Source organism: Felis catus, chromosome D3 (assembly GCF_018350175.1).
Source record: "Felis catus isolate Fca126 chromosome D3, F.catus_Fca126_mat1.0, whole genome shotgun sequence".
Taxonomy (NCBI): domain Eukaryota; kingdom Metazoa; phylum Chordata; class Mammalia; order Carnivora; family Felidae; genus Felis; species Felis catus.
In genome coordinates this window covers 13,940,173-13,953,304 of record NC_058379.1, presented here as the reverse complement: position 1 = coordinate 13,953,304, position 13,132 = coordinate 13,940,173, and the positions used below count along the sequence as shown (strand labels likewise).

Sequence of the window (13,132 nt, the reverse complement as noted above, 5' to 3'; positions counted from 1 at the left end):
TCCCCCCGGGTCACCCTGAGTTAGCAAGGGGAAGCAGAACTTTAAGTGTTCACCCTCCAGCAGTGCTGGTGGTGCTCACACTGACCATGTGAGCACCCCTGTTTAACAAAGGAAAAGTAGATCTTGGCTGTGTTCCGGTCCAGCTGCTGGGTCTCACGGACTGGTTCCGTCTTTGAAAACTGTGGGTTCTGATACAGTCCCACCTGGGCTCCTCCTTTTTCTAATGTCGCCTGTGGCCAGCAGCAAGCCCTTTCAGAGGACCGCGGCGTCTGCGATCAGAAACGCTCCTCAGCGAGCTGTGGGTGCAGCAGGTGTCTGAGTGCGAGGGTGTGTTACAGCGTGGGAGCAGCTGCGCCTTTCCATCATGCGCTGGCTTTTCCAGGGGAATATGTTAATAATCCATTATGTCTGTTTAGAGCAGCCTGGCAAGAGAATTTTGTTCTGAGTGCTCACAGGGACATCAGCATAAAATCATCCGTTCGTGTTGTTAGAGAGGGGTAAATAGTATGACCCCACATTGCTTAGGTTTAAACTATCTCATTTATTCCCCACTTCAAAGATGTGGAATCGTTCTGAGAAAGGACCCATCGGTGGGAACATCCCTGAGCTCCTATCTTAAGAGGTCATCTGTAGTCCAAGTAGCAGATGTCCTCCCGGAACATCCTGTGGTCTGCCAGAACCAGACCCTCTACCGAAGTTACCACCTACTTCCCAGAACCCTCTTATCCACAGCTCAGTCGTTCATTTTTTTCCCTCACTTTATTTTTGATGCTGGGCTATACATAACTAACTCTTGTCACTTCTTTCTTCAATTGTAGAATGCCGAAACCCTCTCAAAGCATGACTTTTTAGATGTAAATTCTGTATTAAATTACACATCAGCCTTAGAAGGGGTAAGGTTAACATCTGCCCTGGGGGAAAGTCTGCAGGAGCTCTGGCATCCTTACCTTTCTTTGATGATGGACTCCGTTCAGTGCTCATGCTGTGCACTGGGGAAATACCTCAGTACCCTCCGTGGATGACCAAGAGTGCCATCCTGCCAAGCAAATGTCACTAGAACAAGATCCCGGTTGCTTACGTGCAGAACATTTTTCCTCATGACGACCATTCGTTTGCTTCTGGGGTTGAGCACCTTAGACGGCCCCTCATGCGGGGATCAGGAATGCAAAGTCGCTCCCCTCCACGAGAGTGCACTTGAGCTAGGCGGGTGCCACCAGAGAGAGTGGGAACACGGGGGCTTCTGATGAGGAAATTTCCAGGGGACACTGAAGCCATGAGGAAAGGCTCCTCTCCAGAGAAGGTGTTTGAGGTGGACCTTGAAGGGTGGGAAACCATTCAGAGGGCAGAAAAGGCAGCTGTTCCCGTGGGCAGGGGCAGCCTGTGCCTGGCACGGAGGTGGACGGGCCCGGCACTGTGGGCCCACCCAACGAGGCTTTGTATGCCCGTACTCATATATGCGCGTGGAAACGTGAGCAGCTGTGTGCATATTTTTCAGATCAGTTTCTGGAAGGCTTGGAATTAGTGTGGCCTTATTAGTTCCCAAACTGGGAAGACTGGAAAGCTTGTTTTCAGTTGAAGTAAATCAGAAAGAGCGAAGAAACACAAGCCCTCTGGGTCACTGTCGTCGTAGTCCAGGGTCCTTGTGGCTGTGACGGGACGAGACAGTGGAGGGTGGTCACGTTTTGAAAAGTCACTGGCACCAGACGCCTCCTTCCAACCCTGTGGGGTGGATGCCGGGTTTTTGTCATTCTGTAAATAGTGAAACTGAGGCACCGGGAAGTCAGGTAACCTGCTGAGGCCACCCGCGCTGGCGTCAATGGCGTTGGGAATTGCGCACAGGCAGTTCGGTGCCCGAGCCCACCCGCACGCCTCACCCCTGTGGGCCAGCGGGCTACGGGGTGGGGGGGGGGGGACGGTGAAGCCAGCACCCGGGCCCGTTCTGCTTCCTGCTGCCAGACCTCCCTCCTCAGTTTGACCTATAGCCTATAGCCCTCCCTCCCTTCCCTCCCCCTCCTCTACGTCTCACTGGAAAAGATACCCTTCTGGTTTTCCAAGGCAACTGTCTGTGCTCCAGATCCCACTCTGTTTTCCTTTATTTCTCCTATGTCTACAACTCCCTGTTTCTGCTGTCTGCCGTTGGCGTTCTGCTGACTCGGATCGATCTTTCTCATCTTTGGGGAAAAAACAAAACGCGCTCCCATGACATCCCTGCGGCTGCCTCCTTATCTTTCTCCTCCCCTGCAGGACTCCAGCCCCAGATGGCCGCATGCCTGGCCTCCCACCTGCGCCCCAGAACATGGGGACCATTTCCCCCCTCCACACGCCGCTCTTGCCAAGGAAGCCAATGACCCCTTTTGACAGAAACCGTTCTTTTTGTTGACGAATCCACAGATACTTGTCTTTCCTTACCTTTCTGGATCACTGAGGGCCATTCACTGCTCAAAAACACTCTGTTCCTTTGAGTCTGGTCCATGGTTCTCAGCCTCTTGCTAGTTCCGTGTCCTAGGTTTCTTCCCCGCAGGGTAGTTTCTAGACTTCGGTGAACACCTTTCCCCGAGGTGAGGTCACCTGGCCTTGCTTCAGTTACCGTCCGCAGGCTGACCGCCCCCGACGGACGCTCTGCCTGGACCCCGGGCTCCAGACCCGCGTGCCCAGGTGTCTGCTGCACATGTGCCCGCGGCCCCATCTCCTAGACCGCCGCCCAGGCCTCCTGCCTGCTCTCCCCCCTCCGCTCTTACCCCTCGGAACCTGTTCCGTACACTGGGGCCGGAGCAATCTCTGAAGATGTCGGCCCTGCCCCTTCAGTGCTCAGAGCCCTCCGAGTGGCTGCCTCGGTGTCGTGAAGATCAGGCTCATTCTCTTCGTCATGGCTTACTAGATTCTCGGCAGTCTGGCCCTGCCAGCCTCAGCTGCCTCGGTGTGCTCACGGTTGCCCCTTTTGGACGCTGTGCTGCCCGGCCGCGCCCTCCACTCGCCCGTGTTCTCTCGCCTCAGTGCTTGGTGCGCGCCCCGGCGCTGCCCCAAACGCCTTTCCTTAGGCCTCGGTCCCATTGGCTGCGCCTCCGAACCCCTTCCCCAGCCCGTCCGCGGCAGTCCAGGTCCCCTGTGCTGCCAGCCGTGTGCTTGCGCTGCCGCAGAACGTCTTCTGAGGACACTGTGGCCGCGTGTGTACTGTGCCTTCGCCAGGGACCGGGCTCCCTGAGGGCGAGGACCGCATCTGTGTGGTTCTTCAGGGTAGCGGCCCGCCTGGCTCTCCGCCCAAGGCCCGAGACGCAGGAGGCGCTCAAAAAAATGGTTTGGACGAGTGACTAAGATCTTTGTTAGATAATGAGGGAGAGGATATCCAGATTTTCCAACAAGGGAGACTGTTTGGGCGCATTAAAAGTGGGTATTTGGATGGGGCGCCTGGGTGGCTCAGTCGGTTAAACATCCAACTCTTGATCTCTGCTCAGGTCTTGATCTCAGGGTCATGAGTTCGAGCCCCATGTTGGGCTCTGTACTGGGTATTGGTGCGCCTGGGTGGCTTATTCGGTTGGGCATCCAACTCTTGATTTCGGCTCAGGTCATGATCTCACAGTGGTTCGTGAGTTCGAGCCCTGCACTGAGCTCTGTGCTGACAGTGCTGAACCTGCCTGGGATTCTCTCTCTGCCTCTCGCCCCCTACCCCTCAAAAAAAACGGGTGTTTGGAGACCAGACTTGTTTCAGGAGCAGGAGGAAGTGTTCAGTTTGGGGTTTGTTGGATTGGATACGACCGGGGCCATTGAGTGCAGCTGTCTGAGGACATCGGGCAGGGGCTCCCCGTATCAGCGTCTGGTGGCTGAAGCCCCAAAAGCAGAAGAGCCCCAGCCAAGTGGAGGTCTACAGCATGGAGCCAGGCACTTCACAGAGAGCCACAGGGGAAACCGGTAGCCGGGACAGAACAGGGTCAGCACACTGTGCTGCCTGGATTTGTGGATATGTTTTATCAAAGGCACATTTCGAAAGAGGCCCATCTGCTTGCTCTTTTATCGCTGGCTACTCTCCAGCCACAGGGGGCGGAGGAGAGTAGTTGGGTCCGACACCATGTGGGCCACAAGGCCGCAGTTACTCTCTGGCTCCTTACGGTAAAGGTTGCCAATCGTGAATGACAGACCCCTGTGTTCCAAGATCCCTACCCCCAAAATTGTGGGCTCTTGGGATTGTCAGCCTAGACATGTGTTTGGAGACATCATAACACCCCCCCCACCCCTGCCACTGTCATCAGTACTGTCCTTCAGGAGCACACCAGGCCCCTGTCATGGTATCTTTTCTGTTTCTGCCCTCTCCCTTCATCCTGTCATCTGCACATCCGGGGACAGGGAGTGGTAATTACCCCTGAACCTTGTCTCTTCCTGATGCTGCAAGGGAGTTTAAGCCTTCCCCTGTGCTTACAAGACTCCCAAGATAGGTCTGTTGCACTTATCTGCAGGGGAGGGGCTGCTAGTTAGGGAGGGAAGCTGTATCTGTAGAATGTAGCAGAAGTGTGGTCAGAAGTAACTACAGTCGGGGCGCCTGGGTGGCTCAGTCGGTTAAGCGTCCGACTTCGGTTCAGGTCATGATCTCACAGTTCGTGGGTTTGAGCCCCACGTCGGGCTCTGTGCTGACAGCTCAGAGCCTAGAGCCTGTTTCAGATTCCATGTCTCCCTCTCTCTTGTGACCCTCCCCTGTTCATGCTCTCTCTCTCTCTCTCTCTCTCTCTCTCTCTCTCTCAAAATAAATAAACATTTTTTAAAAAGTAACTATAGGGGCGCCTGGGTGGCGCAGTCGGTTAAGCGTCCGACTTCAGCCAGGTCACGATCTCGTGGTCTGTGAGTTCGAGCCCCGCGTCGGGCTCTGGGCTGATGGCTCAGAGCCTGCTTCCGATTCTGTGTCTCCCTCTCTCTCTGCCCCTCCCCCGTTCATGCTCTGTCTCTCTCTGTCCCAAAAATAAAAAAACGTTGGGGAAAAAAAAAAAAAAAGATAAAAAAGTAACTATAGTCAACCCTTGCACAGACGGAGCGGGGTTGGGGGGGGAGGTGTAGGGGTGCTGACCCCTGACACAGTCAAAACTCCATGTATAACTTTTGACTCAAAACTTAACTGATGGCCTGCTGTTGATTAGAAGCCTCTCGGATAACAACTAGCTAGTTAACAGATTGTGCATGTTTTATATGTAACATACTATATTCTCATAATAAAGTAAGCTAGAGGAAAGCAAATGTTACTGAGAAAATTACAAGAAAGAGAAAATACATTTACGGTCCCGTACTGGAAAAAATCCTCATATAGGCGGACCCATGCAGTTCAAACCCGTGTTGTTCAAGGGTCGGCTGTAGTAGGACCTGCACACGGGAACACGAGGAAAGCCACACGCAAGCGCCGGAAATAGAACTCACCGTTCAGACCCGATGCTTTTAGCTTCAGAGGATGAATATGATTAGTGTCCCCCAAAGTAAAGCACAGTACAAATTAAAGCAAAGGTGGGGTGGTGGATGGAAATTGGCTCTCAGTTGATACTGGTTGAAGCTGAGTTTGAGGTGCTTAGGGTTATACCATTCTGTCCATTTATGTGTGTGTGTGTGTGTGTGTGTGTGTGTGTGTGTGTGTGTGTGTGTGTTTTAAGCAATCTTCCTGATTTTTTTTTTTTTTTAATTATTTTGAGAGAGAAAGGGCACTCTCACAGGAGGAGCAGAGAGTGAGGGAGAGAGAATTGCAAGCAACACTCGGCACTCACTATCAGCCCAGAGCCCAGCATGGAGTTTCAGCTCATGAACCGTGAGATCATGGCCTGAGCAGAAATCAAGAGTCAGATGCTTAACCGACTGAGCCATCCAGGAACCCCAGTTTCTATGGGTTTGAAAATTTTCCTAACAATGAATTAAAATGCTCCTGCTCTTGCTCTGGTAAGAAGGTGGTTGCGACCTTAGATTTGGAGTCAGCCCCCCCAGGTCAACATTCTCCCTCCACACTTTTATACTCTGGGACCTCCAGCAAGTTCCTTAACTTGATGATGCCTGATTCCTCTTTGGAAATCAGCATCGACTATACTTCACGCTGGGAGGATGAAATGAAATAAATGTGATGGGCTTGGCACGAATCAGTGATCAGTGGAGAAGAAGCATTCACAAAATACTGAGATCCTGCAAATACCAATCTGGAGGTTAGGAGTGGGTTTCATAATAACATCTTACACTGCAAAAAACTAGGTTTTGGTGTTTTTTTATGTTTGTGTATTTGAGGGAGAGAGTGCATGTGTTTGCATGGGAGGAGCAGGGGAGTGGGGAGAGAGAATCCCAAGCAGTCTCCACACTCAGCGCGGAGCCAGACTCAGGGCTCGATCTCATGAACTGTGAGATCCTGACCTGAGCCGAAGTCAAGAGTCGGGTGCTTAACTGCCTGAGCCACCCAGGCGCCCTGCAAAAAGCTAATTTTCACAGCACTTTTGGTGGGTCAAAATACATCAAGAAATAGGACAGTTACTAGTCATCATCTGATAACGTGAATAAACTAACTTAAAGGTAAAAACCGTTTGCTGGATCTGGGACTAGAATATAGGTCACTCTGTCTGCTTACCTACTCTGTCTTAGGGCTCAGTAAATAGGAAAAGATCCTGTTTCCAAAAGAAGAACATGTCAAAGACCCTCTGCTAAATGGCGTCATAGAATAGGTGCTAAGTGATTTTGTGTGTGTGTGCGCGTGCGTGTGTAAAACTTTATTTGAATTTGCAGGTTTCCTTAGCAGCACTGTGTACGGTAGGAAAACATAACCTTGGCGTCAGCTCTGCTGCGAGCAGCTTAGTCATTTAAATTCCACATAGATGTGGTTTCTCCTTGTCCACTTGAGTGCGTGCGGAATTGCACTGCGAGTTAAAATAGCTGAAAATGATCGGTACGTGTTCAGAACCTTGAGACCCACGGCTTCATCAGCTAAGCTCACGGGCATCGCTCCGTGGCTTCTGTGTAGCCCCTTCCCCCTGGGTAGTCGAGGCAGCTCTGTCACACGTCCCCTTGATCTGGATTGAAGCAGCTGAGCAGTTACTTTTCTTCCCAGTTGGTCAGCGATGTATTAAAACCCTCTCCTTTCTGCATATAAAGAACACTGACCAGCAAGAGTGTTACCACCTTCTGTTGGAGTTCCCCAATCCAGACACGTCCGTGGGTGGCAGGCTCTTGCCTCCTCACCCCTCGCTTGTTCTGGCCCACCGTGTTTCTAAATAATTCCCACGTTCCCGCTGGTCGAATCTGCTGTGGGACCAGTGCCCGGCGTTAGAGGGGAGACCGCCAGCTCCCAGACGTGGGGGCCATCAGCACGGCCCCCAGCTTGCCGTCTTGTGCCAGGTTAGGTAGCTCTAAATCCTGTGCCGCAAAAAAGAAAAGGCCTAAATGAAAATATTATCTCCTAGTCTTTCTGTCTTGTCTTGAAGGTGCTTGACATCCTCCAGCACATTCAAACCCTAGACCCCGGGCAGCACGGGGCGGTGGGCTATCTGGTGCAGCACACGTTAGAGCACATCGAGCGCAAGAAGGAGGAGGTGGGTGTGGAGGTGAAGCTGCGCTCCCACGAGAAGCACAGAGACGTCTGCTACTCCATTGGGCTCATTATGAAGCATAAGAGGTGAGTGCCCGTGGCGGCCATCCCCACGCGGCTGCAGAGGACACGCGTGCCTGCCAGCACGCGTCTCGGGAGCCGCCGCGACAGACTGGCCACCGCGGGAGCCGCCCGAGGCCGAGCTGGTCTGAACCGCATCTACCCTTTTCGTTTTGTAAGAAGAGTCTCGCTGTCCTCCCTCAGGGTCTTTTAATGGGAGAGCTGTAAGCTGGGGGGGTTTCCGCTCATTTCCTCGTTGTCCTGACCCTTCGTTTATCTCCATCCCTGTGAATCCGAGTTGCAGGTAGGGCTTGCCTGTCTGTAGGGCAAGCTCATGGTCAATTGACTAGGCAAAACTCAACCGCGTCCACAGTGACAGTGCCGGTTACGATTTACGTGCCACCGGCAGGCTGGGAGCGGAGGGTCCTGTTCTCCCCTACGTGTTATTGCCAGACCTTTAAAAATGCACCTACAGAGTAAATGGCGACTGGTATTTCATTGTGGTTTTCGTTTGCATTTCCCCGGTTGACTGCGCGGATGGGCTAGTGAACCTGGAGAAAGAAGCTCATTCAAGTTTCCTTTTATTAAGCATATCTTCAAGTCTTCCTGTTTTTCATTTGAGTTATTCGTCTTTTTTAGGGGTTTTCAGTCCTTTATCCTGTTACTTGTGTCTGTTTGTGTATACGTTGCCAATATCTTTTCCCAGTTTGGGGCTAGTATTTTTTATCCTTTTAGTGCATTCTTTTTTTTCTTCGACTTTAATATGGAAATTTCAAGCATATATGAGTAGAGACGAGGATAGTGAACCAGACGATGCTCCCATAACCAGCTTCAACAGTTGTCGTGAGGGTCTGCCTTCACTCTTTTCATCCCCCTAACCCCGCCCCTCCCTGGAAGCTGGTACCAGATGTCATTCCATCTGTGGCTCACCTGTAGCTGTTTCAGTGTGTGTACCTAAAAGGTAAGGCCTTGCTGTCTCCTTTAAAAGTACATTTACCATCCTCTTGTATCTAAGAAAAAAACAACCCCTTCACCTCCTCACTTAGGTCTAGTCAGGGTTCCTGTTTCCCCAGTTGTCCTGTAGTTTTTTAATAGTCTGCTTGAATCTGGGTCCTTTTAATACTATTAAATTGAGTACTCTTTTCCCTTATGGGCTGTATTTTTCATACCTGGTTTATAAGAACTCTTTTTATGTCCTGTGTTATGAAGCTAGCCTACAAATTCTGTGTTTTCTATCCAGGCCTTTGTCCCACTAGGACACTGTGCGCTGTTCTCAGGCCTGGGTCCTGATCCCTTTTTCCATTTGGATAACCAGTTGTCCTGTGACTCTCCGTTGAAGTCTGTTTTTTCCCACCTGAAGTGCTATCTTGATAATAAGAGGGGTTTGTAAAGGGAGCCAAGAGTGTCCTGAAAAATGCTTATTAACAGGGATAAAAGCAGGTAAATTTGTAAGAACATGAACTTAAGAGAAGCCAAGCCATCCTTTATATATTTCATAGTTGCTGTGACAGGGTCCAGGGAATTGATTTGCCCTTGCTCTTATGTTAATTAGGTATGGCTATAACTGTGTGATCTATGGCTGGGACCCTACCTGCATGATGGGACACGAATGGATCCGAAACATGAACGTCCACAGCCTGCCTCATGGCCATCATCAGCCTTTCTATAATGTTCTGGTGGAGGATGGTTCTTGTAGATATGCAGCCCAAGGTGAGTAACTAGTCCTGTCTGTACCTGTAGTGACACACAGGCACATTTTAAGCACACATTTGAGCGCTCCAATATTGTGAGCACAGTCATCAGTTTATTTAGAGATGGCTAACCTCATCAGGGCCAGTATTCTGCTAAACATGGGTGGGTATGCCGTGCTGCAGCCATGCCTTGGGTTAGTCACTGCCCCTAGATTCTTCCCTCCATCACCACCACACCTAGGACCCCGTTTCAGTGCTGTTGCCGACCTCTGCCGACCTCTGTCATTGCCTTTGCCAAATTCCCAAAAGTCTTGCTGCCCAGTGCCCTGCCCATGTGGCCTGCCTGAACTGGAGGGCACCGAGTGGACAATGTTGGAAGGATCACCCCAGCAGCCTCTGGCATCCTGAGGCGGGCGGCCTGCTCTGCTTCCCCGGGGATGCCCTCAAGTGGCCACTGTGGGAACTGCAGCCCACGGCACTGGCTCTGAGAGCCCCTGGTAGTCAACAGGTGCTTGGTGGTGTCTGGGGCCACTGCCAGCCCTGATAGGTGCTCGTCCGGGGCACTCGTGAGGGGGGAGTGGGTGGAATCTGGAGAGGCAGGTTAGAGGCAGATGCCCGCAGTGTGGGTCTCCTTTTTCCTTGTTCCTCCATTTAGTGGGATGAACTTACTGTATGGCTGCCTGTCAAGGCATTCACAGCTTTTGTTTTATTAATAAAAACAAACACAAACGTGGGGCGCCTGGCCGGCTCAACCTGAAGAGCCCGCAACTCTTGATCTCAGGGTTGTGAGTTCAAGCCCCAGGTTGGGCGTAGAGATTACTAAAAAAAAAAAACATAATAACCACAAATGCTAATGTAGTGCTGGTCTGTGACAGGCAGTGTTCTGATGTATATTAACTCCACTTGAGAATAGGAATACTGTCCTCATCATACTCGTGTTGTACATGAAGAAACTGACGCGCATGGGCTCATTCCAAGTTTAATCTAACAAAGTGTGAATTTGAACCTGACACGTTGGCTGAGAGCCATGCCCTTAACTGTCATTGCCACACCTGTTTGTGTCTGACCTAAAGCATCAGGTTTGACCTAACTCAGTATTGTGTTGGTAAATGTAATAATAGAAATATCGGATGTATAAAAATCTCAGACTAGAAAGTTTCCTATTCATGTTAACTCCTCAGAAGCTGAGAGAGGGTTGTATACAGAATTGAGAGAGATTCTGTTCATTGAGGCTGTGCAGGAAGCTTAACCTCCATCAGTATGCTGGGACAGTTGTAGGAGAAGGGTCTGTGTGTCCCCTGTTAGGTGAAGGGGCCGATGGGGATTTCATTTAACTTTTGAAGCTGTGCCATATTAAAAAAAAAAAATCATACCAACAGTGTCTAAAAACCAACAAATGATTTAGAAATTATTGGATGATTTGGTGGACTCTTGCACCCCCACTAGTCACCTGGTAAGCATTGCATGTCACATATCCCAAGAGTGAAGGGCACCGTCCCTTCCCCAGCATCGCAGGCCAGTGTCCGGGGCTCCATCGTGTGTGTGCCTTTGCTGCCCTTTACGTACGGTCGATATTAAGACATTTAGCATTTAATATTTGAGTTTCTAGAAACATACTCACTTTAAAATGGGCTTTTCAGAGTAGGTAAAACTGGGTATGCAGTTGTAGGTGTTCCAAATTTGGTGTCTGTATTGAAGATTGGGGAATTCATCTCAAACAGATCTAAGCAAACATGCGCTGTAATGTCAGGTTTATCAGAGTCGTGGTGTAGTAACGACTTAAAAAACAAAACGAAACAACTTCCTGTCTGCTTGCGATTCTGCATTCTAAAACTGAGATTGAGCTGAGTGAATGTGAGCAAGGTTCGCAGTTGCCTTTCTTAGTTTGAAATTCTGAGACTTTTAGAGGCTCTTAGAGGTGGACGGCCAGGATTCCCCTACGAGCGCTGTCCGTCTGCCCGGGGCCCTGTCGGCCCTCGGTCGCTGTTTCCCAGGTGCCGGGCCGCGGGGCCAGAGAGCGTCCTGGCCTGTGCATTCCGAGGGGCTCAGGGGCTCCGGGGCCACCACCTCTTCCCTGTCCTTCCCCTCATCATCTGTCCGGTCCGCGGATGACGCCAGCCGTGTCTGCTGCACGTCCTGTTTCCATCCCCTGATTTCCATTCCTGCCCCCCACGCTCCAGCCACACCTGCTCCTTGCCTGTATCGTGCCGTCTCTCACTGGCATCCACCAGACTCCCCTGCACGGCGGTGACCTGGACCCCGTCCCACAGCCTCCTCTCTGCTCCCGCCCCCGGCGCACTCCAGCCAGCCAGACCTTGTTCTTTGAGACCGTCCTTCGCGCAAGTCTTTGCGCAGGTGGTTGTCCCTCACGAGCAGGCTCTTTTCTCTAATGCTTCAGGTTGACGTCACTTCCTTCCAGCAGCCTTTCTCCCCCCGGCTGTTCCCCCACAGGACTCAGATTGGGTCGGCTGTCCCTGCTCCGAGCTCCCTGACACCCCCCGCCCCTTCCGAGTCCTCACACCTTCATGGGAATTGCAGGATTTCCCGTTGACCATCTGGCCCTCTCTCTCCATCGCAAACTCTGTGCGTGTAGAGCCAGACCCCAGTCTGCCCGTCTGGTGAGGAGTCCATGCCGCGGGGTGCTCCAGACCCCAGTGGATGCTCACATCTGTCTGACAGAGAAGCTTATAGACACAGATGCAGTGGTGCTGGCGGGGTGGCTCAGTCGGTTGAGCGTCCGACTCTTGATTTCGACTCAGGTCATGATCTTGCAGTTCAGGGGTTCGAGCCTCGCTTGGCCTCTGCGCTGACAGCACAGAGCCTGCTTGGGACTCTGTCTCTCCTTCTCTCTCTGCCCTTCCCTCGCTCACACTCTCTCCCTCAAAATAAATGAGTTAATTTAAAAAAGAAGTGCAAAATAATGAGGTGAGTGTAAATAGCGCATCATTAATAAGATGCTAACTGTTTTTACAACTTTGGATTAAGAGCATTTTCAAATATGCAAAATGGTCAGAAGTATACATCGAATACCCCATACACCGTCCATTAGATTCAACAGCTAGCGTTTACCATATTTGTTTTATCTGTAGGTAGAGATTTTAGGTTTCTGCTGAACTTTTTGAGAGACTATTGCAGACCTAACGACCCGAATGCTTAATCAGGCGTCGTGTAAGAATAGGACGTTTCCATGCGTTGCCACAGTCACATCGCCACGCGTGACAAGTAAACGTCTGCTGTCTGATGCCTGGTCAGCGGCCCCGTTTCCCACTTGCCACCGGCCTGGCTTTGATAGCTGCTTGCCGCTCTGTCATGATCCAGCCAGGATCCTCGCACTGCGTTTGGTTGCTGTCTCCAACGGCAGAGCCTTTTCTCTTCCTAAGACCGGTTCATTCCTCATTCCTCACCTCGTTTTCTTCCTTTCTCCTGCGACTGACTTCTTGAAGAGTCCAGGCTGGTTGTCTCGCAAACGCCTAACATTCCGCGTGTGTCTCACCGTTTCCTTCTCTGCATTATCTGCAAACTGGAAGCAGAGTCTGAGGCTGGATTAGATCAGGTGCATATTTTTGGCTACAATGCTCACTGTCAGATGCTGTGTGTGTCTCCTGCATCTCCTCCAGAGCCCGTGTGATCGATGTCCCACTGGTGGTAGGCGGAGTTTGGTCACTTAGCCAAGATCGATGTAAGACACAGTTTTCCCTTTGCAGCTAACACTGTGACGTCCCGTGAATATCCTGCTCCCGATAACTTGAACCCTTATTTTTGTTTTAGTACCTGTTGAATCTCCTTGCCTAAATTATTGCAGGAGAGTTGCAAACGCTGCCCTTGTCTTTCATTTCTGTGAACGAGAGCTTCCCTG

The 13,132-nt window shown here is 51.1% G+C and overlaps 1 protein-coding gene across 4 annotated transcripts in view; it reads left to right on the top strand.

Moving 5' to 3' along the window:
* The window catches only part of FBXO21 (F-box protein 21), a 54,727-nt gene that overhangs the window by 25,624 nt on the left and 15,971 nt on the right, over positions 1-13,132 (top strand). For 3 of the 4 annotated variants that reach the window (XM_023241465.2, XM_023241467.2, XM_023241466.2), the window contains exons 10-11: positions 7,401-7,612; positions 9,138-9,295. In XM_023241465.2, coding sequence (XP_023097233.2) covers positions 7,401-7,612; positions 9,138-9,295 — 370 coding nt within the window. The remainder of the gene's footprint in view (positions 1-7,400; positions 7,613-9,137; positions 9,296-13,132) is intronic. The other variant, XM_006938515.5, reaches the window with a different exon arrangement.